This window comes from Alnus glutinosa, chromosome 2 (assembly GCF_958979055.1).
Source record: "Alnus glutinosa chromosome 2, dhAlnGlut1.1, whole genome shotgun sequence".
NCBI classification, from domain to species: Eukaryota; Viridiplantae; Streptophyta; class Magnoliopsida; order Fagales; family Betulaceae; genus Alnus; species Alnus glutinosa.
Genome location: NC_084887.1, coordinates 36,911,371 through 36,934,145, shown reverse-complemented (window position 1 = coordinate 36,934,145; position 22,775 = coordinate 36,911,371). Strand labels below are relative to the sequence as shown.

At 35.8% G+C, this 22,775-nt stretch overlaps 4 protein-coding genes and 1 pseudogene across 5 annotated transcripts; 3 read left to right on the top strand and 2 right to left on the bottom strand.

The window, feature by feature from the left end:
• The first annotated feature begins 1,496 nt into the window (after positions 1-1,496).
• LOC133859906 (chalcone isomerase-like protein 1) lies at positions 1,497-3,626 on the top strand. Its single transcript, XM_062295485.1, has 4 exons — positions 1,497-1,716; positions 2,751-2,994; positions 3,111-3,202; positions 3,299-3,626. Exons 1-4 carry the CDS (start codon positions 1,536-1,538, stop codon positions 3,430-3,432), a joined length of 651 nt encoding a protein of 216 aa, XP_062151469.1. The 5' UTR covers positions 1,497-1,535; the 3' UTR covers positions 3,433-3,626.
• Positions 3,627-3,723: 97 nt separating this feature from the next.
• On the bottom strand, positions 3,724-7,664 carry LOC133859905 (putative glucose-6-phosphate 1-epimerase). Of its 2 annotated transcripts, none has more exons than XM_062295482.1 (9): positions 7,541-7,664; positions 7,167-7,316; positions 5,981-6,055; positions 5,446-5,502; positions 5,199-5,356; positions 4,937-5,068; positions 4,572-4,674; positions 4,293-4,392; positions 3,724-4,194 (listed from the first exon to the last, which is right to left on the bottom strand). In XM_062295482.1, exons 2-9 carry the CDS (start codon positions 7,257-7,259, stop codon positions 3,977-3,979), a joined length of 936 nt encoding a protein of 311 aa, XP_062151466.1. In that variant the 5' UTR covers positions 7,260-7,316; positions 7,541-7,664; the 3' UTR covers positions 3,724-3,976. The 2 variants fall into 2 exon arrangements, with proteins under 2 accessions (XP_062151466.1, XP_062151467.1); XM_062295483.1 differs by having other exon boundaries at positions 7,438-7,557.
• Positions 7,665-12,995: 5,331 nt separating this feature from the next.
• Positions 12,996-14,513, bottom strand: LOC133859437 (alkane hydroxylase MAH1-like). Its single transcript, XM_062294844.1, has one exon. The coding sequence runs from the start codon at positions 14,511-14,513 to the stop codon at positions 12,996-12,998; it is 1,518 nt and encodes a 505-aa protein (XP_062150828.1).
• Positions 14,514-15,673: 1,160 nt separating this feature from the next.
• LOC133861200 (pentatricopeptide repeat-containing protein At2g01510, mitochondrial-like) lies at positions 15,674-18,143 on the top strand. Its single transcript, XM_062296925.1, has 2 exons — positions 15,674-17,646; positions 17,784-18,143. The coding sequence occupies exons 1-2, from the start codon at positions 15,776-15,778 to the stop codon at positions 17,785-17,787; spliced, it is 1,875 nt and encodes a 624-aa protein (XP_062152909.1). The 5' UTR covers positions 15,674-15,775; the 3' UTR covers positions 17,788-18,143.
• Positions 18,144-20,425: 2,282 nt separating this feature from the next.
• LOC133859755 (alkane hydroxylase MAH1-like) lies at positions 20,426-21,964 on the top strand (annotated as a pseudogene).
• Positions 21,965-22,775: the final 811 nt, after the last annotated feature.

Here is a 22,775-nt window from a genome sequence, read left to right as displayed (position 1 = left end):
AAGCTAATAGAAAGATGTAAATTTAATTACTTAATCAACACTTTAACATTATTTATTAAGAATAATATATTAATATCTAATCTATTATTATATAAAAATTAAAATGAGCCGACTTTGCATTCATGTCGAGGTAGGCCAATTAATGAGATAAATTTCGACACCTACCAATCCACCATCTTCCTGGTACTAATTTAGTGCTCCTCATCCTACCCTCACTGCCTTTTCCCTATATAAAGTCTTTAGTGTCTTCGTGTTGCAACCAAGTACTCATTAATACCATCGCAAGAAACCTGTAGTTCTGATACCATGTGAAAAGTCCATAGGCTCATTAACACTCTCAAAAGATGCCTTGAGAGAGGATAAAACACCATGTCTTATGAAGTATTAAGGTCATGTATCTCTTGGCGATATTGGACACTTTAATACGCCCCTTCACGTGTGACAATTTTGACCAAACACGTGTTCAACATCGGAAGGGAAACGCCCATCATCGTCCAATGAACTTGGCTCTAATACCATGTTAAATCACCATTTGTCCCAAAAACTTTAGCTGATAGGAATAGTTAATCACTTAATTAATACTTTAACATTATTTATTGAGAGTAATATATTAATATCTAATATATTAGGGAAAAATACACATAACCCCCTCAAACTACTACCACATTGTCAATGTCCCCCCAACTACTAATTGTGTCAATGCCCCCCCCTAAACTACCAAAAAATGTTAATGTCCCCCTAATGACAAAAACACCATTCATAAAATTATTAAAATAAAATAAAAACTAAAAAAATTATTTCAAAATATAAAATAACAAAAATTTATACAAAAAAAAAAATTTAAAACTTGTTTTTCTTTTTTTTAAAAAAATTATTTATATAATTTTCAGTTATTTTTTCATTTGTTATTTTTTTTTAAAAAAAATATTTTTTATTTGTTTTTTAATTTAATAAAAAAACTGGTTTATCTTTTATCTTTTTCGTTTTTTTAAAATTGTTTTTATATTTTTCAGCTATTTTTTAATTTTTGTTTTTGTTTTTGTTTTTTAAAAAATCGTTCTTTTTTTTTTTTACATTTTTTTTTTAATTTTTAATTTTTTAGTTGTAGTTATTTTTTAAAAATTTATAAGGACATTTTTGTCTTACTCAAAAAAATTTAGGGTCATTTTTGTCTTTTTGTTGGTCTTAGGATGGACATTGACATTTTTTGGTAGTTTGAAAGGGTACATTAATACAATTAGTAATTTGAAAGATACATTGATAATTGAGTAATAGTTTGAACGGAATATAAGTACTTTTCCCAATATATTATTATATAAAAATTAAAATGAGCCGGCTTTGCATTCATGTCGAGGGAGGCCAATTAATGAGATAAATTTCTACGCCTACCAATCCATCATCTTCCATACTAATTTAGTGCTCCTCATCATACCCTCACTGCCTTCTCCCTATATAAAGTCTTCAGTGTCTTCGTGTTGCAACCACAAGCACTCTCTTTTTTCCTAGTTTCTTTATACAATCTGCTTAATTAGAGAATGGCAACCCAATGCCTTGCTGCTAAGAATGAGAAAGTTACAGAAGAGAAGAGAGTAGTTGAGGTTGAACCCAAGAGTGGGATTTCCTTTCAGGTTAAACTAGATGATGGGAAGCAGTTGGGTTGTGCTGGCTTGAGGAGGAAGCGTGCTCTTGGCATGAATCTCAAGATTTATGGCTTTGGTATTTATTTTTTCTATCAAAACCTCACTTATTTCACATGCAGCTTGTGTTTTAGTCTAGTAGAGTTTGGCTTGCTTCCAATAAAAAATTTACTGGAAATCTTCCGTATAAAAATAAGCGGTGGAGATTGCCTCTAGTGAGAAAATAACTTGAATTCTCCTCCAATCTTTCTTGATTTTTTCAATGGAGGCAGGACAAATTCAGGCACCATAATTCATCTACTTACACAGATATGTCAAAACCTGTAGCAGTGTAAGTAATGCATCATTTGCGTGAGCCCCTGATTTTCAATATGGAAAGCAACTTACTTGGATGTCATAACAATTTGAATAATGGATCTCACACAAAACAAAGTTCCAGTCCGTAAGATGGCAAGATGCCAAAACTTTTTCCTGAGCATATTTTTTCTTTAGAACTTCACCAAATTCCATAGAGAACAATTTTATTTTGAATAGTACTTGTGTAACACCTCGATCTCATATTGGGAAGACAAGTAGCCCACATAGAGTGGGTGATTTATAAAGATGTTCATAAGTGCTAAGTCTCATATTACTTAGTTATTAGGTGAAATTGAGCTTTATAAGAAATTCTAAGAATAACTCCAAATTGATTACTTATTTTTGGGTGATAGCGTAAATGTGACTAATGTTTTTTCTTGGGTTGCTACAAATGGTCACAGAATCACCTAGTAACGCCAGGCTATGTGATACTGGAGCGCTGCATGACATTACCCTGACGAGGATGTCAGGAGTTTAAGAGGGAAAATTTATAACACTCCAGTCCCATATTGGGAAGAGGAATAGCCCACCGAGAGTGGGTGATTTATAAAGATAGTCATGAGTGTTAAGTCTCACATTGTCTAGTTATTAGGTGAAACTGGGTTTTATAAGGAATTCTAGAAAAATTTCAAATTAACTAGTCCTTTTGGAGTGATAGAGCAGATCAAGCTAACTCTTTTTTCTAGATCGTTACAAGTTGCCTCTACTCAGAAATCGTTTACAAGGTCATAAGCCGTGCCATTCTTCAATTTGCAGGGATATATGCAGATAGTGAGAAACTGAAGGATCTTCTGAAGTCAAAGATTGGGAAAGCCCCAGCAAAACCCACAGAGGAAATGTACCAGTTGGTAATCGACAGTGATGTCGGCTTGGTGGTGAGATTGGTGATGGTATATCCTGGCCTTAACATGAGTATGCTTAAAAAGAACCGTGATGATCATCTTGTAGCATCCATAAAAAAACTAGATGGTGACAACAAGAATAAGGAGCTCGCAGACAAGTAACTAGCACAGTCCTTTCCTATCAGTGTCATGTATTCCGAGGAGAAAACCAGAAAAACTTTACCTGAAAGCTTGACTCTTTTTTTTTTTTATTTTTTTTTTCTGTTGATGACAGGGTCCTGGGTCAAGCATCCAGCAGCATTAAGCTACCACCCGGTTCTGTGATGGAGATTTTTCTGCTTCCAGGATATATTATCCAAACAAAAGGTACGAGTAAAGTTGGGAAACTTTATTTTTACTTGTGCCGTATATTCACTATTTAGAGAATTAATGAAATGAAAAAACTGTGTTTGATGGGTGCAGTGCTGGGTGAAGTAGTGAGCCAGGCTGAGGGTGAACTTCTGTGCAGGGCCTACGTACACATGTTTCTGGGAGATGATGCCCTTGACAAAGATGCCAAAGAAAAATTTGGAGCGTATCTGCTTTCTCTCTTCTAATCAGACACTAAACCAAGGTGGTTTAGAGAATAAGGTTTACCTACTAGTGGGCTCTTTGGAGACATCAGATGAAATTTAGATCCCTAGCGAGTGAGAAATTGCTCAATAATATGCATGATAATGAGCATGTGTTCTGGTTTCTACTAGAGGATCCATCTGTCGTAAATGGAACTTGCTGGTTTATTTAGAGATTATTTAGATCCAAATTAAATTACCAAACATTTCTTACTGCATAAACTTGCGTGGTTACATAAACCAATAAACAAATAAATAATGTTAGCTACAACATCATGGAATTAACTTGTTTACTCTTTCATTACCAAGAGGCATTTATCCCAATTACAAAGTGGCAACATACAAAATATTCCTGCTGCTCAACCTTGAGTTAGACCCTGGAATGATATTCTCTCATGTTTTATTTTGAGTTAAATTTAGTGCCAGTCTGGGAATCCTAATTACCACGAACAAGGTAAATACATGAACAAGCAAGTGCATTTTTATTGTACAATAAATAATACAACATTCATTGACTGCATGGATGAGGTCAGTGAAAGCCATGAAGAACCTTCCGAGGGTCCAACTGCCCACTGCAATAGCTTGATGACACGGTCGAGAGTTCTTGATAGCCTGTCCACTCTTCAAAGGGTTTCAACACAATTGGGGTTTCAATAGCACCAGAATCCACACATAACATGGTTTTGTAATCCTCATCCCCAAAATCTGGGAGAGCCTTGGCCTTTTTGTCCCAAGGATTCCAAACAACTGCACACCACAAAGTTTTCAAGATCACAACGAAATAATTTTGATACATTGATGAGATAGAACACTGATGCGAATTTCTTTGCATTAACTATAAAAACCTGCTTCTGGCATGCCGTCTTTCTGCAGTACAAAGGTTCTTTTCTTCTCGTGGTCTATGATAGCAATCTTTGTTGGGGTGGTCAAATAAACTCTGTCAATCTACAGGCGAGCAACAATTTATCCTCAGAGATCATTTGCAAAGGTTTATCAGAGTTCACATGCGAGATTAGCATAAGCTAATTTTAGTTCATTACCTTAAGCACGAGGTCAAATTTAGTTGCATACTACAAATTCACATCCAGAATGAATGGCAAAAGAAAATAAAATAAGGTACATACCTCGCCATCAAAAGTAATAGCATCTGCCTGCTCTGTGAACCTTTGTCTATCCATCAGATTATCCAAGTAATCCAGTGTCTCCAAGCCCTCAACACGCACTTCACTGCAAATAAAAGAGCATCATGCAGTTCCTCTGAAACGGATAGGAAATGAAATATCTACCAAACTCAGCTATTGATAAGGATACACCAAATTACTGGTACCCTATGAGAACGTGGAAGTTCCTATAGGTTAGGATCTTCTTTTGCGTCTCACATAACGGGACATGGTCATTGCATACAAATCAAAACCCCACCAACCCCACTCCTGCAAATATAAACTTTGCTGCATTCAAAACTCTTAGCTTCTACATTTAATAGGCTCACCTGATATCTGAGACTGATAAATAGTTGCGTAGTGCAAACATAAAACAGAAGGCCTTCTTGTCAATATTTCTCACGCGAGAGATCAAAGTTAGCTTTCCTGCGCTGAGAGATACACGGAGCCGCAACTCAAAGCTGCAGAAAGCCACCATGCATAGATTCAAAATCTTAGACTAGTGGTCTATGCCCTTCAACATCAGTCACATCTAATGAAAATGTCTTATAGTTCATCTACAAAAAAGAAGTCGCATAATGCAGAGCGTACCCACGTGGCCAGGTCTTTAGATCCTCTTCTGTGGATTTTAGTATCAGATCTACACATGACTTATTGTTAGCTGGAGGCAAAGGCGAAGGGTCACCATCCAATGACCACAATCTGTTCCTTGCAAATCCATGTTGCTCCAGTGAACCAAGATTTCCAAACTACAACAGGCAATAGCAGCTAAGAATGCCTAATTTTCCAACCAGAAGAAAAGCTAAATTAAGTTTCTGATAGTTTCCTCCTAACCGACCTGTGGAAAGCAGACAGAAATACCTCCCCTGATGGCTTTAGGTGGTTTCCATATAGCCTGCAGAATAGGAGACGCCAACATATAAAATATGAAAAAAAAAAGAGATGAATGGTTCGAACAGTTGCTTTAGCAAAAGTAGAAAACTCAAACAAGGGAAATTCTATTTGAAGCACAATTGCATGATCTTTCAGATAAGTCCAGTATTTCATTCAGTAATAAATAAGAAAAGCATGAATTGCATATGCAGCTAGCATTTAATATAGAATTGAACAAAGACCAAAAGATCATATAGAAAATGAGAAAATTTAGCTTCTAAGTAGTTTTCTTCTTTCTATTAAAGAGTGTTCTGCATGCTCACACAATTAGAATCATTGACGTTGCATTATTTGCTGTCACATTGATAGAGTTGCCTTGTGAATATAAGTTTTTATTCTATTAGTACAATTTTGTTGATTATTTAGCGAGAATGCGCTATTTTTAAATCTAACCAGTGTGTTTCTCATATTAAACGTACAAAATAAAAAAGTTTCTTTACCTTTCTGCTCATAAAAAGCAGTTCATCTCTTCGTTCATTCTTCCAAGACACAACCTGCCCTCCATACAGAAGCACCTGAAACCATTCTATGTCAAACAGTTGATAACTAAAGCTGAGATCACCCTTTTATCATGGTTTAAAAAACACCTGTAACACAAAGTGCTTGATATATCATATATGTTAGAATCATATCTTGGCTCTTAAATTTCTTGATCATTTAAGTGATTTAGATTGCATCATCACCTAACCATGCAATATATAGGTGCAGTTAAACCTTTTGAATTCTGCAAAGTTTGCTATGGTGAGGGCTGACTCTAAATAAAGAATTATACATCTCCATTTATAATCATAAAGTCACAATTTCTGAAAGGATTTAGAAGGATGACTTTTGTTAGAATATATTCTGGCATTTACTGTATATGTCTGATATAATGTATTTGATTTATTCTGTACATTAATTCCAACCTCAGTATTTAGGTCTAAGTTTCCTCACCGTTCTTCCCCAACTTGTACAGAATTATTGAAGGGTTCTTCTCATTGAAGAAAATCATAATGAAATGGAAAATTAAAAACAAAGTGGAATAAAGAGTGAAATTTGAGACAATGATTTACGGTTGATTCGGTGTTACATACCTATATCCATCACTAGGGAAGAGTCCAAAATGGCTATATCTTGCTCTTATTCTCGATGGAATTTACAATACAAAAGACTCATATTTATAGATGAATTGAGGCAGGCAAAGCTAGAGATAAGTATGGCAATTGATTTTATTACCATAAATCTGATAACAATCAATACTCTAAAAGGTAATTATCCTGTTACAGCGCGATATCATAGATTCTAACACACATCAACACAAATATTCTCTTAATTTTAAGTCTAAATCACTATGTATTCACCATTTATGCTATAACTAGCATCGACTCCACCACAAACCACGTTAAATCACAAAATTGTTTCTCTTCTCTTACAATCAATCAACTTCAAAAGCTAATTCAAAAAAAAAAAAAAAAAAAAAAAACTTCAAAAGCATATATAACACACAAATAACAAAAACACCACCTATCTTCCAACTATACCAGTCATAATTTTGCATCCTCTGTATTGTATCATTCATTATCTTGTCAGTTCCACAGCACTAAAGTCAATCAAAAAGGACAGCAAAATAGACGCAATTAAACCAACCTCTGCCGATGACCCAGCTGGCTCAGTTAATATAATCCGGGGCAATCTATTGGCATCGTGAACCATATTTAGTGGCATCTGCCTCGGCCCCATCCTCGCCCTTATGCTACTCGCAAATGGGTTTGCTTTTTTTACTTTCCTCCACTCCAGCTGCACACAAATCAAAGCACCCAGTTTCTCATCTACAACAACCCCAACAACAAAGCAAACATATAGTTCAACAGTACATGCTACGTGTAACCATATGTACGAAATTAAGCAGAATAATTACATCAAACTTGATCTCTGAATACCCTTTTGTCAGAACAAAAAAGAACTAACAAATTTGAGTTCAAATTAAGAGAAAGATAAGATGAAGATATGGGTAAGCTTACGTTCAATGCTAGTATTAATATTATTATAATTGATTATGAAATGTTATCGGCTTCGAGTTTGAAGAAGAAGAAGAAGAACCATCCACACAATATGTATAAATATGTATATATATATATATATATATATACACACATCATAGATTCGATATATATCTAAGAGAGGGACAGGGACAGGGACATGCCTGAAAAGAAGGATATCCAAAGGAAAAGAAAACCCAACTATATTCTATTCCATTACTCTTTCATAGGATGCTCTGGTGGTCGTGTCTCTTTCAGTTAAACGAACTGATCACCTGTGTTTGGGTCCACCTTGTTCACATGGAGCACAAGATTTTTTCCTCATAATTCCCACGTGGCACGTAAACTATGTAAACATGGGACCCGTTATTGAAGGGTCCTACTTGGTGGACCAATTGAAGGAACAATCAATTTGATCCAACAAATTTCAGCTTTTTCATCCACCAATTTTTTTGTATTCGGTGAAGAAATTACAAAAAAATCTTTTTTGTATTAAAATAAGCGGTCAGAATTACAATCAATTTTTGACCGCTCATATTTGCATATAAAATTTTCAATAATTTTTTCACAAGAATCAAGCCAAAGCTCTGTTTGAGGCCTTAGAAGACATTGCTACCTTTGAACCAATCAATTTGATAAAAATCAACGGATTTTTATATTATTTTTAATGGTTTATATTTAATTTTAAGTTTTTTTTATGAGAAAGGGACAATATGAAATTAGATCTGAATTGTTTAAAAACTACAAGAAATATGACGTAATTTTCCTTAAGAGAATCCAAAATCAACCATAAATACTGATAAAAGAACCTCTTTCTTCTTTTTTTTTTACACATAAAATACTAAACGCAAAATTTAGTCTTTTAATTGAGAAATGTTAAAGCATTTACTGTAATCCTTCTCGAATTCTTCTGCGCTGACTTAACACCAATCTTTTAATAAAAAAAATTGCAGCTTGTAACCAATTATTTCTTTATTCAACTTTTCTTTTGTGTTAAGTTAGCATAAAAAAATGAGTAATACTTGGGAGAAGCAGAATTTTCGAATTTCATCCGAAAATTTGGCTTATGAATGGCATTTTTGTAATTATTCTTAAATCTGAAAATTTTGTTAGTGCGTAGTACTGTTCTAAAAATTTTTTTAAAAAAATTACAGTAAATAAATGCTCTAACATCTCCCCTTTTGATTGGACTAGCTTTTTCGTTTCCAATGATTTGGTTCTAAATTTTTGGGAATTCTCGATTGGCTGGGACTTGGTAGTGTACGTAAATAACTGCAGGTGATCAAAAGCCCTACAAATAAAATGCAATTTTTAAGGACCGCTACTAATCAACGGCCCTTATTTAGCGAACGTTTAATCAATATCATTCTTTTTCCCAATATTCCCAGTTGGAATCTCGGCTCTAATCAACCTGAACACTGACTTTTTTTTTTTTTTTTAATTTCTTTCTTATCCTATCTATTTTTATTTTTATTTTTTATAAAAAAGAAAAAGAAAAAGAAAAAGATAATACAATCTGGAGTGCATTTAAAAAACTTGTAGTTAAAATAAAAATAGTAGGCTTTTACCTAAAATTTAGAGGGATCATACTCTTGTGAGGGGCCGAGGGCCCCTCCCTAAAATCAACGTATTATGTGGCAAATGGCAATCGTATAATGGTACGAGTATTATACGCAAGACATTGTGTAATATTTATTTCTTTTATTCTTTCCATGAACTATGATTATAGTTAGGTAGGCTTATTGTCGGTCGTCGCTTCTTGCCGACGAAGAAAAAAAGAACACAACGTACGTGATCCATTGCCCTTCCTTCCCTACTTTCGGTTCCCTAACCTTGTAGGCTTATATGGACCAGAAAATGACCGATGAGTGTACAATGCAAAAAAAAGACTTTATTTATACCGTTTACAGATGAAATATAATTTTAATCGAATCACTTAATTTATGGTGATTTAATGTCATCAAATCTCTAAATTTAAAGTAATATAATCTTTATCAAAAGCAATATAATTCTTACTTTATTTGTTAATGCTTTTTAAAATTTTTTTTTTTTTTTTTGAAAAATATTATGATAGGACATAAAAGTGAATGTAGTTTTGAATGTACTATTAGTCTTTTGTGTTTTTAATTGTTTGTTAATGTTTATGTTTTAAAAATAAGAAAAAAAAAATGTTATCAAATAAAGCCGATTTTTTCCAGATGAAAAAACAATTTTTTTTTTTTTCTAAACATATTACCAAACAAAGTCAATATTATAGCTTTTTACGACTTTAATAATAAGAAAAGGTCGGTCACTACGAGAGGCTTAATTCAATGACACGACCTAAATACCAACTAGTTTATCAAATGTGTCGTGTTAAAATAATTTTTTGTCTTGACTGAAATGACATGATAAAAGGAAAATATATCAACTCTAAGGCCTTAGCCTCAACAATTACGGCATTTTTGTGGAGGATATTGATACGATACCCACAATATTAAAATGCATGCTGAGTTAAAGTTTATTTTATGCTATCTTATTGTTGTTAGTAGTTGAGTAGCAGCAAAGTCTATCTTAATTTCAAATGTCCATCGCTAGTAGGTTAGTAGTTGATACGATAGACAGTGTTATCTTTTATTTCAAAATTGCTAGTGTTATCCTGGCTAGTAGAAGGGGATAGTTATCTCTTAGTGTTATCTTTCAATTAGGACTCATGATGTAATCTTTATTTAAAGAGTTGTCAGTGGATGAATAAAGCATGCAAATTTAATCCCAAACTTTGTGTTTGAAAATGTTTAGGTTCCCTCAGAATCTAAAAGGTCTAGGTTCCCTAAGAATCTAAGGTTTAGGTTCCCTCAGAACCTAACAAATTATCCCGTTGCGTGATCGAGAAATTATTCACGTAACAGATATTCAATCTAGTTTAAACACCCTCAGATCTTATAGTTATTGCACATGTTGAGGCAAAGTTAGTTCGTTGTTTATGGTTTAGCTTGTGTGGCTACCACCCGTGTCGTAAATTATGGTTGGAAGAAATTTTAAATGTAATCTATGGTATTGTTTGTAGGGACTTTTGTATCCTTACACTTTGATCTCCGTTTTTTTGAGGATTTATATAAAAGTCACTTTTATTTTTTTTTAAAAAAAATTCAATTTTTTAAAGGGTATATTATTTAATGCAGTCGTTCTCGTTCACACACAAAATTTTAAGTTTCCAATGCCATTTTCCTTAAATTAAACTTATTCTTTTCGCATTTATTCTGTCCATCTCCCTTATAAAAATCAACAGAATTTTCGATAAATGTATAAAATTTCACATAAGCCTTTTTTTTTTTTTTTTTTGCGCATTCATTTTTGTCATATAAGCACATCCGATCGATCCTCTTTTCTTTTTTTTTTTTTTTCTTTTTTTTTTTTTTTATAAAAAAAAAGGACATAAAAATTGAAAAATAAAAATATTTTCTTTTTTGTTTCTTTTTTTACTTTAAGGTTACATAAATTATAGTAAGAAAAAGAAAAGAAAAGCAGAATAACAATGTGATCAGACGGGAAATAATGATCTTCCTAAATGATATTTACTTGTTACGTAAATTATAATAAGAAGGAATCTTACTTTAGAATTAATATAAGAAAAAAAAATAAAAAGGAAGTTCCACTTTTTTTTAAAAAAAAATATATACGTTTAGATGTTTTGAAAAGAATAATTAATTGTTTAATTTGAAATAGGAATTTGTTCTGCATGTTGGAAGAATAAAAAGATTCTTTCATTTCATCACGTCTGCGTTCAATGGAATATTTGTTCACTAGTTTTCATATCCTCAAATTCAAACAATCAAAGAGTCCATTCGGTAATGGAAGTGAACCTCTCTCTTTTTTCTTCTTCTTCTTTTTGTTTTTGTTTTTGCTTTTATATATATATATATATATATATATATATATATATATATATATATATTGGGAGACAACGTGGGTATTTCATTAAGAAAATGAATAACTATTCATATTCCCTTTCTTTTTTCTTTTTTTTTTTTGGAAGTGGATTTGTAATGAATAGTTATTCATTTGTTTGGTGACAAAAGATATGCCATAATGGAAATTGAATCAAAATTACTAAAAAAAACTCTACATGATTTTTTATTTTTTTCTAAAACTCAAATTAAAAAAAAAAAAAGGAAAAAGAATGAGAAAAAAAACGTTGAATTGCTGTAGCTGGCTGGCCACCCACCACACATCAACGTTTTCAACTCTCTCTCTCTCTCTCTAAAGGGTTGAAAGGTTAAAATTAAAAAAAAAATAATAATAATTTAATTTGAAAAAATGTTATCTATTCCTTTTCGTAATGAGATAATTCTTCGTAATAGAATAATTATTCTCATGAAAATAACTATTAATAGGAGTAAGTCCCTATCAAATAACATAAGAATAATCATTATTCCAAGAGTCTATTATTATGTGAACCAAACTGGCCGGCAATAAATTTTTCCATTGGTTGAAAAACTTTTATTTATGGTTCCCTCGTCCAAAAAGATTAAAAAAAAAAAAAAAAAAAGTGGGGGGGGGGGGGGGGGGGGGGGGAAGAATCTGTAGGGTCCATTAGCTCTATCAAATTTTCCATTTGTCCCATTATAATCTTCTTATTAAGGTATATATCCCTCGAAATATTTTGTTATATCTAAGCTTGTATCACTAGTAATATGAAACAGACGCCAGGCAGATAGCGTAGTAATGGGCCTAATGGCTAATTACTCATGTACTTAAGCAGCTGCCAATGGGCCTAACCCCGACATTGTTCAAATGAAACAAAAATTGAAAAGAAATCACAATTTCTTATAATCGAAACTTTTAAGATAAATAATAGTTTAATATGGTTTCAGAACAGATGCCTAAATTATAAATGATTTATTGTTTCCTTCTAAAATAGTCCTTTTTAGGGACACAGTAAAGATGTAAGCATATTGTAAGAGAAATCGCATAAGGCCCTGTAAATTGTAATATATAACATTATAACGGCCCTAGATCTGCTAACGGGATGACCGAATGGGTGCATGCGAAAGTCTAAGACGACGATTCATTGTAATTAGCTTGAAATTCGGACAATATAACCTACTCGAGACAAGTGGATTTTCTCTCTTAAATTGTCTGAATTTTTATAAATTTCCAAAAGCCTAATTATAATTAATGAATATCAATCGAAATTAAGTCCACACGATCGAGAAAGTTGATTGCAAAAAAAGATGATCATAGGTTCGTGAGCAAATTAATTAAGCCACGTTCTAATATCCTTAACATGCCCCAAAGAGAAATTGGATGCATGGCAGTAAAGTAATAATGTCCAGTCCACACATTTATTTATATCAACAATATATTGTTTTTCCCTTTTGGTCCAGGGATTGGATTACCTAATTAGAGGCAGCTGGCATCTTTATCTTAATTAAACAGAGGCTTAATTAATTGGTCATCAAAGATCTCTTTTGGTGACCCTAACCTTCAAACCATGTTTCATATGAAGTACGACAGAGATGCTCGGTAAAGCAGGATGTCCTTGAACTACTTGAACATGATAATTCCAAATGATGGAGCTTGCAACCATTTTCATTTGAATGAAACTCACGTCCTTACCTAAACAAGTCCTGGGGCCTGCATTAAATGCTATGAACTTGTAAGATGGGACATGCACAATCCTTCCTTGCTCCGAAATCCATCTCTCTGGCTTGAACTCTAAGCAATCTCCGCCCCATATGCTTTCCATCCTTCCCATTGAGTATAGAGAGCATAACATTCTAGTACTTGGACCAATACGGTGGCCGCTTGGGAGAATGTCCGAGTCAATTGCGCACAAATGCTCGAAAGGTATAGGTGGGAAAAGCCGTAAGGACTCACATATTGCTCCCTCGAGATAAACTAGCTTACTTAGCTCCTCCGTACCCCACCTGATCTCCTTCTTAACAAGCAAATGCTCTCTCATCTCTTCTATAATCTTGGCTTCCACTGATGGGTGTGTTGCAACGAGCCATATAAACCAGGTAAGGCCTGAACTTACGGTGTCCCTGCCCGCCGCTATGAGAGAAAATGCCATGTCCCTCAGAAACTTGTTGGATTTTGTAAGACCATCCATTTCTCCTCCTTCATCTTCTTCTATACAAGCTGTCAGCAAGTCGAACTTCGCTTCCTCCACTTTCTGGGTCCTTCTCCGGCTCAGTTCTTCACGCTTGGATGAGATGCATTGGTACACGAATTGATCAAATATTTTACAAGCATTGCTCAGCTTCTTTTCTTCTCCTATTTGAAGCCATCGCTGCAACTTCCAATAACTTTCTGGCACAATGTGTCGGTAAAACACACTTTGTTCCATTTGATCAAACGCTTTTGCATGTGCAACTTCGGGAAAGTAAATCGAAAGGCAGTTTGGATCGAAACCTAAAACCATGAAACAAACATTATCGAAAGTGTAGCGCTGGAAAACATCTTGTAAATCCACCTCAATTCCCATACTTGAGACGTGATCAAGAATCGGAATGAGGCCGCTTTCGACCTTTTCCCGGCAGACTTTCTCCAAGAACAACTCGAACTTTTTGTTCTTTATCATTGACTGAATCAGCTTCCTCTGATATCTCCACGAGTCAGAATCAGCACTGAAAATCCCATCTCCGACAGGTTCAAAAATCTCCCGAAACTTGGGCCCTTTTTCGTAGTTGGAAAAGTTTCTGCTCAAAATGTGATGGACGTTGGTGGGATCACAGGTGAGCACAAAGCCCATGTTGGTGAACCAAGGGCCCTTAAACTCGATAGTCCCCCCGTTATCTTTTAGGAATCGGGTTGCATGCTCGTGGACATCCGATGCATTTCGAAGAAGCCTCGGAAGCATTCCGACAACAGGCCAGTTTTTGAAGGGTGAGTGTTTGTTCCATCTCCATTGGCAAAGGAAAAGGAAGCAGAGAAATGCTACAAGTATCTCTGCGTACCATAGTATGGCCATTGGATCTCTATGAAGCTTTGTCGCTTTATGATTAAGGTCCCAATTAAAGGTGCAAGGCTTGGTTATGATGCGACAAGAAAATTTGGTTGGGGGAGGTGAGTGTTACGACTCTCTCAATTCTGGTTCATGAGGTTGTTGTGACAATATCGATCGTTTAGTTGAGTTCCTAGGAGTTATACATCTCCTCCTTAATTCAGTCCCTCTTCTCTTCTCTTCTCTTCACTGCCGCACTGTTGGATCACGTTTTACCTACGCTAGCTTTCCGTGCCAAACTCTTCTAAATTTGATAGCATTTCTGCCCGGCTCATCCATCTATGACAATATAAGCACTACCAGAGATATGATGTTTATACAATGATGATCCGATTCACAATCTTCATTCTTCCAAACGAACTAATATTTAATGGCATTATGACAATCTCCATCGATTTATGCTTACCATCTCAACTTAAATGTCTCTCTTCCAGCCAAGATATACCTTACCATCTTAACTTTGTTTTATCTAAATTTAATTTAGCCCCGTTGATGTTAAGACCGTAGAAAATAATATATAGATAGACGGTATCTATGCGGATTGGGTAAGATTCAGCTCTATTGCGAACGTGACGACCTTAAAAAATTGTTTGCACCTAAAGAGATTCAAACTTTACACCTGATCACAATTTTCATCAAAGTTTATGATGGAAATTTTTATCACACTTCTTTTCTTTGAATTTTCAGTACCCTCATGCCAATTCTATTCGAAATCAATAATTGATATATGAGTGCTAGTAGGCCTAATTAAACGCAAAGATTAGTAAAAATTGTTCAAGTGTCTATTGCACAAAATATAGTCACCAGCATCTCACACCTTGTAAACAAGGGTGTGCCCGATATAATTGCAAAATTTTAACATTTTTAATCAATATGCAGATGCTGATTCTTTTAAAAGGACCATTCAAAATTAATTGATTTATGATGCAAAACTAAAATTTTAGGTGTAGGGGCAAAATTAAAAACAAAAATTTAATTTTAAAAGGGTTATTTTATTTATTTATTTATTATTATTTTTTTTTAAAAAAAAAAAGGAAACACCTTGATGAAGCCCCCCAAGCCTTAAACAGGCCAGGGTATCGATATATTTTTAAATATGAATTATATATGTTTGTTTAGAAAGTAAATAATAGCTCATCGTACCGCTCACTGCCCGGCCGGTGCCCTCAGAATTCTAAATTTCCACCTTCAATAGCTCTTTGTGAAAAGATCATATCATATATGAATGAATGAGAGCCCTCTTGAACCCAATCAAACACTTTAGCATCATAACCGTTATACGTCGCAACGGTTTTTTGAACTTCAACTTCCTCTGCACCTCCATTTGCACATCCTCTACAGAACCACTGGAACTCATCCAAAGCAAGCCCACCAACCAGATAGCCGCCCTCGGTCTCTCTTTCGGCTTGCCAAAATGCACCAACCTGCGCTCTGTCAAGCAAACCCATGCAAAGGCCTTTGCTTGTGGGATCCAACATGACACAAATTTATCAACCAAAATCGCCATCTTGTATGTTTCATTTGACAATGTTGACGCCGCAAATAGTGTATTCGAGTCTATACCCAACCCATGTAGCTACCTTTGGAATTATATGATAAGGGGATACGCCACTGAGACCCAGTTCGGCCGGTCTTTGGGACTGTACAAGGAGATGATGCAAAAGGGTCTAATACCGGACAAGTTTGCGTTCCCTTTCGTGCTTAAATCTTGTGCAGGGTTGTCCAATTTGGAGCTGGGGAAGTTGGTTCACCAGCACTCGGTTTGTTGTGGGTGCAGCAATGATCTTTTTGTTAATGCTGCTTTGGTCGACATGTATGCGAAGTGTGGCGATGTTGAAACTGCACGGTTGGTATTTGATAAAATGTCCGTGAGGGATTTGGTTTCTTGGACTTCCATGATATCTGGGTATGCCCACAATGGTTATAACAGTGAGACACTTGAGTTTTTCGATTTGATGCGGGGTTCAGGGGTAAAACCCAACAGGGTAAGTCTTTTGAGTGTTTTTCTAGCTTGTGGTAGTCAAGGAGCTTTGAGGAAAGGCGAATGGTTTCATAATTATGTAATCCAAACTGGTTTTCAGTGTGATATCCTGATTGTCACAGCTCTAATGGATATGTATGCGAAGTGTGGGAGTTTGGATTTGGCTCGTAGGTTGTTTGATGAAGAAGCAGGGAAAGACGTTGTTTGCTGGAGTGCTATGATTGCGTGCTATGGAATTCATGGGGATGGAAGGAATGCAGTTGATCTTTTTGATGAAATGGTAAAAGCAGGAGTGAGGCCAAACCATGTGACATTCACCAGCGTCCTTTCAGCTTGCAGTCACTCAGGGTTGCTAGAAGAAGGTAAGAGGTACTTCGAATTGATGAAAGAGGTGTTTTGGATTGCACCGAAACTCAGTCATTTTTCATGTATGGTAGATCTTTTGGGCCGTGCTGGACGACTATATGAAGCAAAAACCCTAATAGAAAATATGCCAGTTAAACCGGATGCAACTATATGGGGATCTTTACTTGGTGCATGCCGAATATATGGAAATCTTGATTTCGCTGAGAGAGTTGCAGATATTCTTTTTCAATTAGACCACCTACAGTCTGGCTATCGTGTTCTACTCTCTAACATCTATGCAGCTAAATCTAAATGGAATAAAGTTGAGATGGTGAGGAATATGATGGCTAGAAGAGGAACCAATAAGATTCAGGGTTTTAGTTTGATCGAGTTTGATAATACAGTTCATAAATTCGGTGTAGGAGACCGGTCTCATCCTCAATCAGATATGATTTATTCTGAGCTTGAGGAGCTGGCTACAAAGATGAAACTCTTGGGTTATGTTCCCTTTACAGATTTTGTCCTTCATGATATCGAAGAGGAAGGAAAAGAAGAAGCTCTTTCTTACCACAGTGAGAGGCTGGCTATTGCATTTGGCCTCATTAACACCAGCCCAGGGACAACAATTCGTGTCACAAAGAATCTAAGGATATGTGGAGATTGTCATAATGCCATTAAGATTATTGCCAAGATTGAAAAGCGGCTCATCATCGTAAGGGACATGCATCGGTTTCACCATTTTGAGGATGGAGCTTGTTCTTGTAGGGATTACTGGTAATCATATACTTATTTCTGGTTGTGCCTAATTATATTGTTGAAGGTGCATGGTTGAGTCCTGCAAGTTTTCTGTCAGTTGCTTAAAGAAACTTAACCCAGAAATGTGAATCCTGATTTATCGTACTCTTCTTTAGGTAAAAGAATGAAATTCAAATACTGACCGAAGAAACGAGATCTATAAACAAGGATGCATGTGGAAGGGAAAAAAACGTAGCAAATATGAAGTTGAAGCAAGTTAGCTGTTCAACTGGCATTAGAAGTGTTTGAAACTAATAGATCTAAAGATGAAGCACAGGTATTAATGCTTCCACATTCGGATTGTGTCATGACGTACTCATGTGATTAATAGTGGAGGAAGTGAGAGGGAATGCTTCCAATAGAATGGTTGTAGCTTGGAGTGTACATGCGGTTGCGAATGTGGTTATTTGCAATATCCGCATCCGCAAAATGCGAAAATCACTTTTAGATATTTGCATCCGAAGCATGTTTTTTTACTAACCGCGTCCGCTTGGTTATTGTGGTTATTAAATGCAATTATTATCTACTATCTGCATATTAGGTGATAGGTCTTTTGGGCCTTCTTTGGGTCTCTATTAGAACCTGTTTTAAACGATTTTGAAAATGATTTAGGCCAATTTTTAGTATTTTTAAACTTGTTTATAAAGCCCTAATCTTTTGAAAATATATTGATTTTACATTACTTTTATCTTTTCGTCCAAGTATTACACGAGAACGCAACACAGCTAACCAAATCAATGTAAACTTAACCTATACCTAATTCAAAACAATGTCTTTTTTGTGAATTTATTAAATATAAATATAAAACACATATTTTATGTAAAGGGTATGCGAATGCGGTTAAAAATTACATCCATGTAGCTTAAAACAGCTATCCGCATCCGCATTTGTGGACAATTATTTTTGCTAACTGCACTCGCATCCGTATATACGGATGCTGGCAGATATTATCCGCCCGCATATACACTCCTAGTTGTGGCGACCCAATTGGTGGAGTCGTCATATTCATCTTGATTTTTGACCAACTCCTAAAAGAGCCGAGGGGACCAGGAAAGACTATATAAAAATAGGATCGCCTACAAAAGTTGAAAGACAGAAAAAACACCAAAGGTAGTATATAGTGAGGCCCGGATTCTGGATTTGGAAGCCCTTCCATACATCAAAAGGGGACACCAAGTGTAGATCCAAAGGTGCAAGGTTGGAGGACAGAGGTTGAGATTTGCTGCATAACAGCAAAAATGGCGATGAAGATGGTGCGTGTAGCCCTCATGCACCGCAACAGTGTGTGGGGAGCATGTGCAGAGATAGGAATTGGCGGAGGGTGGAGGAGGAACTGGCGACGGTGGTGGATGGAAGCGTGCATGGGTGGAAAAAGATGAGAGAGTGCAGTAAATTAATGTGACTTCTAGTACTAAAAAAAAAAACACTAAAGAAAATTATGAAAGGAAGAGCAGAGAGATGGTGAGAGAGGGAAGTATCGGAGACATTTGTTGTATTGACTTTCATGCTCATACTGGCATGCATAAACACTCGACAAATCGCGGAGAAGTTGATCAGATCAGACACCGCATATGTGAATATATTTGATGTGTGCCCCAGTAGAGAATCTTCAACATTTTCAACCTTCTATAATGGCAATGCAGTTGGCTCATTCTGTTCATATATATAAAGGATGACAGTACGTAGTATGTACATTTTGTGATTCCTTTTGCTTTCAAAGCCTTTAGTTCCAACGTACTATAGTGTGTTTAATTTTTACAAGCCATTTCCGAGTAAACTTTTAGTGATCTTTCTTCCCCTCCTTCGATGACTATTAACTCTAAGGGGTTGGCTCAAGTACGCGATAAGGACTTTAGTTTTGGTGGTATTCTTATTAGGTTTAAGATTCGAATCCTCTTTAGTACAAATAATTTTTTTGGGGCCACATCCGCGGTGAAGTCAGAGTCTTATAGTTTATATAGAGTGAGCATTTTGCACATGTTTGTGGGATCGGTTATGAATGCCGAGGATGGACTGGGTTTGCCACTCTGCCCGACAGGAATAAGTATACGAAATAATCTTGCTTTGAAAGAATTATTGTCATAAAAAATAAAATAAATTCTAATAGTCATCGATGACAGAACGGTAGGACCAATTATATTGTACGTAAGAACGGACGAAAATCAATATATATATATATATATAATAAAAATAAAAAACCCGATGAGGAACCACGTTGATGTGCTGTTAGTACTCTAGGTGATACCCCTAACTAAATATTATTATCACTTCAACAGATCGATGCAGCTGGAGAATGAGGCAAAAGATTTTGAAATAAGATGGTCGGAAAGAATCATAGAAATGAAACAAGTTGATGAGCTGTCACCTACTTTTAATGAACTCGATGGGCTGTTACTCTAGGCAAAAGATTTCAAAATTATTTTTGGAATAAGATCGTACGAACGTATATATAAGAATAAAAAGAATTATACAGAATATTTGAAGATTATATTTAGAATAATATATTTTATTTGGTCTACAAATTTAGACAATATATTATTTTAAAAATAATCTTCAAATATTTTTTATAATCCTGTACATTTTTGTGCTGATCGATTTTATTTTGAAAATAATCTCAAAAAATTTTATATTTGATTCTCCTAGCCTGCATCATCAACCATCATCCATCATGCTCTAAGAAAAACGTGCATGCGCGCCTACAAAAGCCATGCACCTTTGGAACCTTAATCACAAAACCACAAAGCTTCATATAGATCCAATGGCCATGCTTTGGTACGCAGAGATACTTGCAGCATTTCTGTGCTTCCTTTTCCTTTGCCATTGGAGATGGAACAAACACTCACCCATCATAAACTGGCCTGTTTTCGGAATGCTTCCGGGGATTCTTCAAAATGCACCGCATGTCCACGAGTTTGCAACTCGAGTTTTAAAACACTATGGGGGGACCTTCGAGTTTAAGGGCCCTTGGTTCACTAACATGGAATATGTGCTCATCAGTGATCCCACCAACATCCATCACATTACGAGCAGAAACTTTTCCAACTATGAAAAAGGGCCAAAGTTCCGGGAGATTTTTGAACCTGTCGGAGATGGGATTTTCAATTCTGATTCTGACTCGTGGAGATATCAGAGGAAGCTGATTCAGTCAATGATAAAGAACCAAAAGTTCGAGATGTTCTTGGAGAAAGTCTCTCGGGGAAAGGTGGAAAGCGGCCTCATTCCGATTCTTGATCACGTCTCAAGTATGGGAATTGAGGTGGATTTACAAGATGTTTTTCAGCGCTACACCTTCGATAATGTTTGCTTCATGGTTTTAGGTTTCGATCCAAATTGCCACTCCATTGAATTTCCCGAAGTTGCACATGCAAAAGCGTTCGATCAAATGGAACAAAGTATCTTTTACCGATACGTTGTGCCAGAAAGTTGCTGGAAGTTGCAGCGATGGCTTCAAATGGAAGAAGAAAAGAAGATGAGCAATGCTTGTAAAATATTTGATCAATTCGTACGTGTACCAATGCATCTCATCCAAGCGTGAAGAACAGAGCAGGAGCGGGAGCGGGGCCCAGAAAGTGGAGGAAGCTAAGTTCGACTTGCTGACAGCTTGTATAGAAGAAGATGAAGGAGGAGAAATGGATGGTTTTACAAAATCCAACAAGTTTCTGAGGGACATGGCATTTTCTCTCATATCGGCAGGCAGAGACACCATAAGTTCAGGCCTTACCTGGTTTATATGGCTTGTTGCAACACACCCATTGGTGGAAGCTAAGATTATAGAAGAGATGAGAGAGCATTTGGTGGTTAACAACGAGATCAAGTGGGATATAGATGAGCAACTAAGTAAGCTTGTTTATCTCCACGGAGCCATATGTGAATCCTTAAGGCTTTTTCCAACTTTACCTTACGTGCATTTGCAAGCAGTTGACTCTGACATTCTCCCAAGCGGCCACCGTATTGGTCCAAGTATGACAATGTTGTACTCTCCGTACTCAATGGGAAGGATGGAAAGCATATGGGGCGAAGATTGCTTAGAGTTCAAGCCAGAGAGATGGATTTCAGAGCAAGGAAGGATTGTGCATGTCCCATCTTACAAGTTCATAGCATTTAATGCAGGCCCCAGGACTTGTTTGGGTAAGGACATGAGTTTCATTCAAATGAAAATAGTTGCAAGCTCCATCATTTGGAATTATCGTGTTCAAGTGGTTGAAGGTCATCCTGTGTTGCCGAAGATCTCTGTCGTACTTCATATGAGACATGGTTTGAAGGTTAGGGTCACCAAAAGAGATCTTTGATGAAGAAGACTGCTTAAGATAAAGATGGCAGCTACCTAATCTGTGCGTACCAAAGTTATCTCTAAATTAGATTAGACTTTATCTATATATCTATCTAGATAGAAGTCTTATCTATTATTTAGAGTTAAGAGTCCGAGTCTTTTTTCTTTTCCTAGTTCAAGTTCTATTCAACTATTTGTAATCATATGTGTGGCTCCACCTCAATGTGTCTTGGTGTTATGTACTTGTTGTAATTTGAACATTTCCCTTATATAAAATATGAAAATCAATAAGAGGATTGTCTAAATTAAATCATGACATGTGGCATTTTCTCCTCCTCCCATGTGTAGCTACTCTGCGTTGCTGTTAGTGAAACGTCGAAGCTTTACTCAAACGTTCAAGTCAGTTTTTTGCAAACAACAAGATAACTGTTTTAATATTTCGTAGATATTGGCATTCTAAGTCAAACGTACACTTTCTTTTGTATTTCGTATATATTGGCATTCCATTTTTAAGGCAATCGCTACATGTGAAAATACCATCAGGCAAGCGATGTGGTTCGTCCAATTTGTTGACAGGCAAGTAAATTTTCCATATATTTGTTGGGTTATATTTGTAAGTTATCAAAATATTCCAGTTGAACCGGATGCAAGTATACGGGGATCGGAATATATGGAAATCTGGATATATCTGAGAGAGTTGCAGATATTCTTTTTCAATTAGACCACCTCCAGATACTTGGTTGCTCATCTATATCCCACTTCGTTCCTTTCCGCGGAGCCAGATACACGTCCCTCGATCCAGCAAATATCAAATAGCATATGTGTTAAATATCAACCT

What these genes read in the sequence shown, in the direction of transcription:
- LOC133861200 (XM_062296925.1), top strand. Translation starts at nt 15,776, where the DNA reads ATGAGAGCCCTCTTGAACCCAATCAAACACTTTAGCATCATAACCGTT.
- LOC133859437 (XM_062294844.1), bottom strand. Translation starts at nt 14,513, where the DNA reads ATGGCCATACTATGGTACGCAGAGATACTTGTAGCATTTCTCTGCTTC.
- LOC133859906 (XM_062295485.1), top strand. Translation starts at nt 1,536, where the DNA reads ATGGCAACCCAATGCCTTGCTGCTAAGAATGAGAAAGTTACAGAAGAG. An exon ending in TCTCAAGATTTATGGCTTTG is followed by an intron (nt 1,717 to 2,750) that starts GTATTTATTTTT and finishes TTCAATTTGCAG; the next exon opens with GGATATATGCAGATAGTGAG. An exon ending in ATATATTATCCAAACAAAAG is followed by an intron (nt 3,203 to 3,298) that starts GTACGAGTAAAG and finishes TGATGGGTGCAG; the next exon opens with TGCTGGGTGAAGTAGTGAGC.
- LOC133859905 (XM_062295482.1), bottom strand. Translation starts at nt 7,259, where the DNA reads ATGGGGCCGAGGCAGATGCCACTAAATATGGTTCACGATGCCAATAGA. An exon ending in CAGCTGGGTCATCGGCAGAG is followed by an intron (nt 6,056 to 7,166) that starts GTTGGTTTAATT and finishes GAATGGTTTCAG; the next exon opens with GTGCTTCTGTATGGAGGGCA. An exon ending in CTATTACTTTTGATGGCGAG is followed by an intron (nt 4,393 to 4,571) that starts GTATGTACCTTA and finishes GCTCGCCTGTAG; the next exon opens with ATTGACAGAGTTTATTTGAC.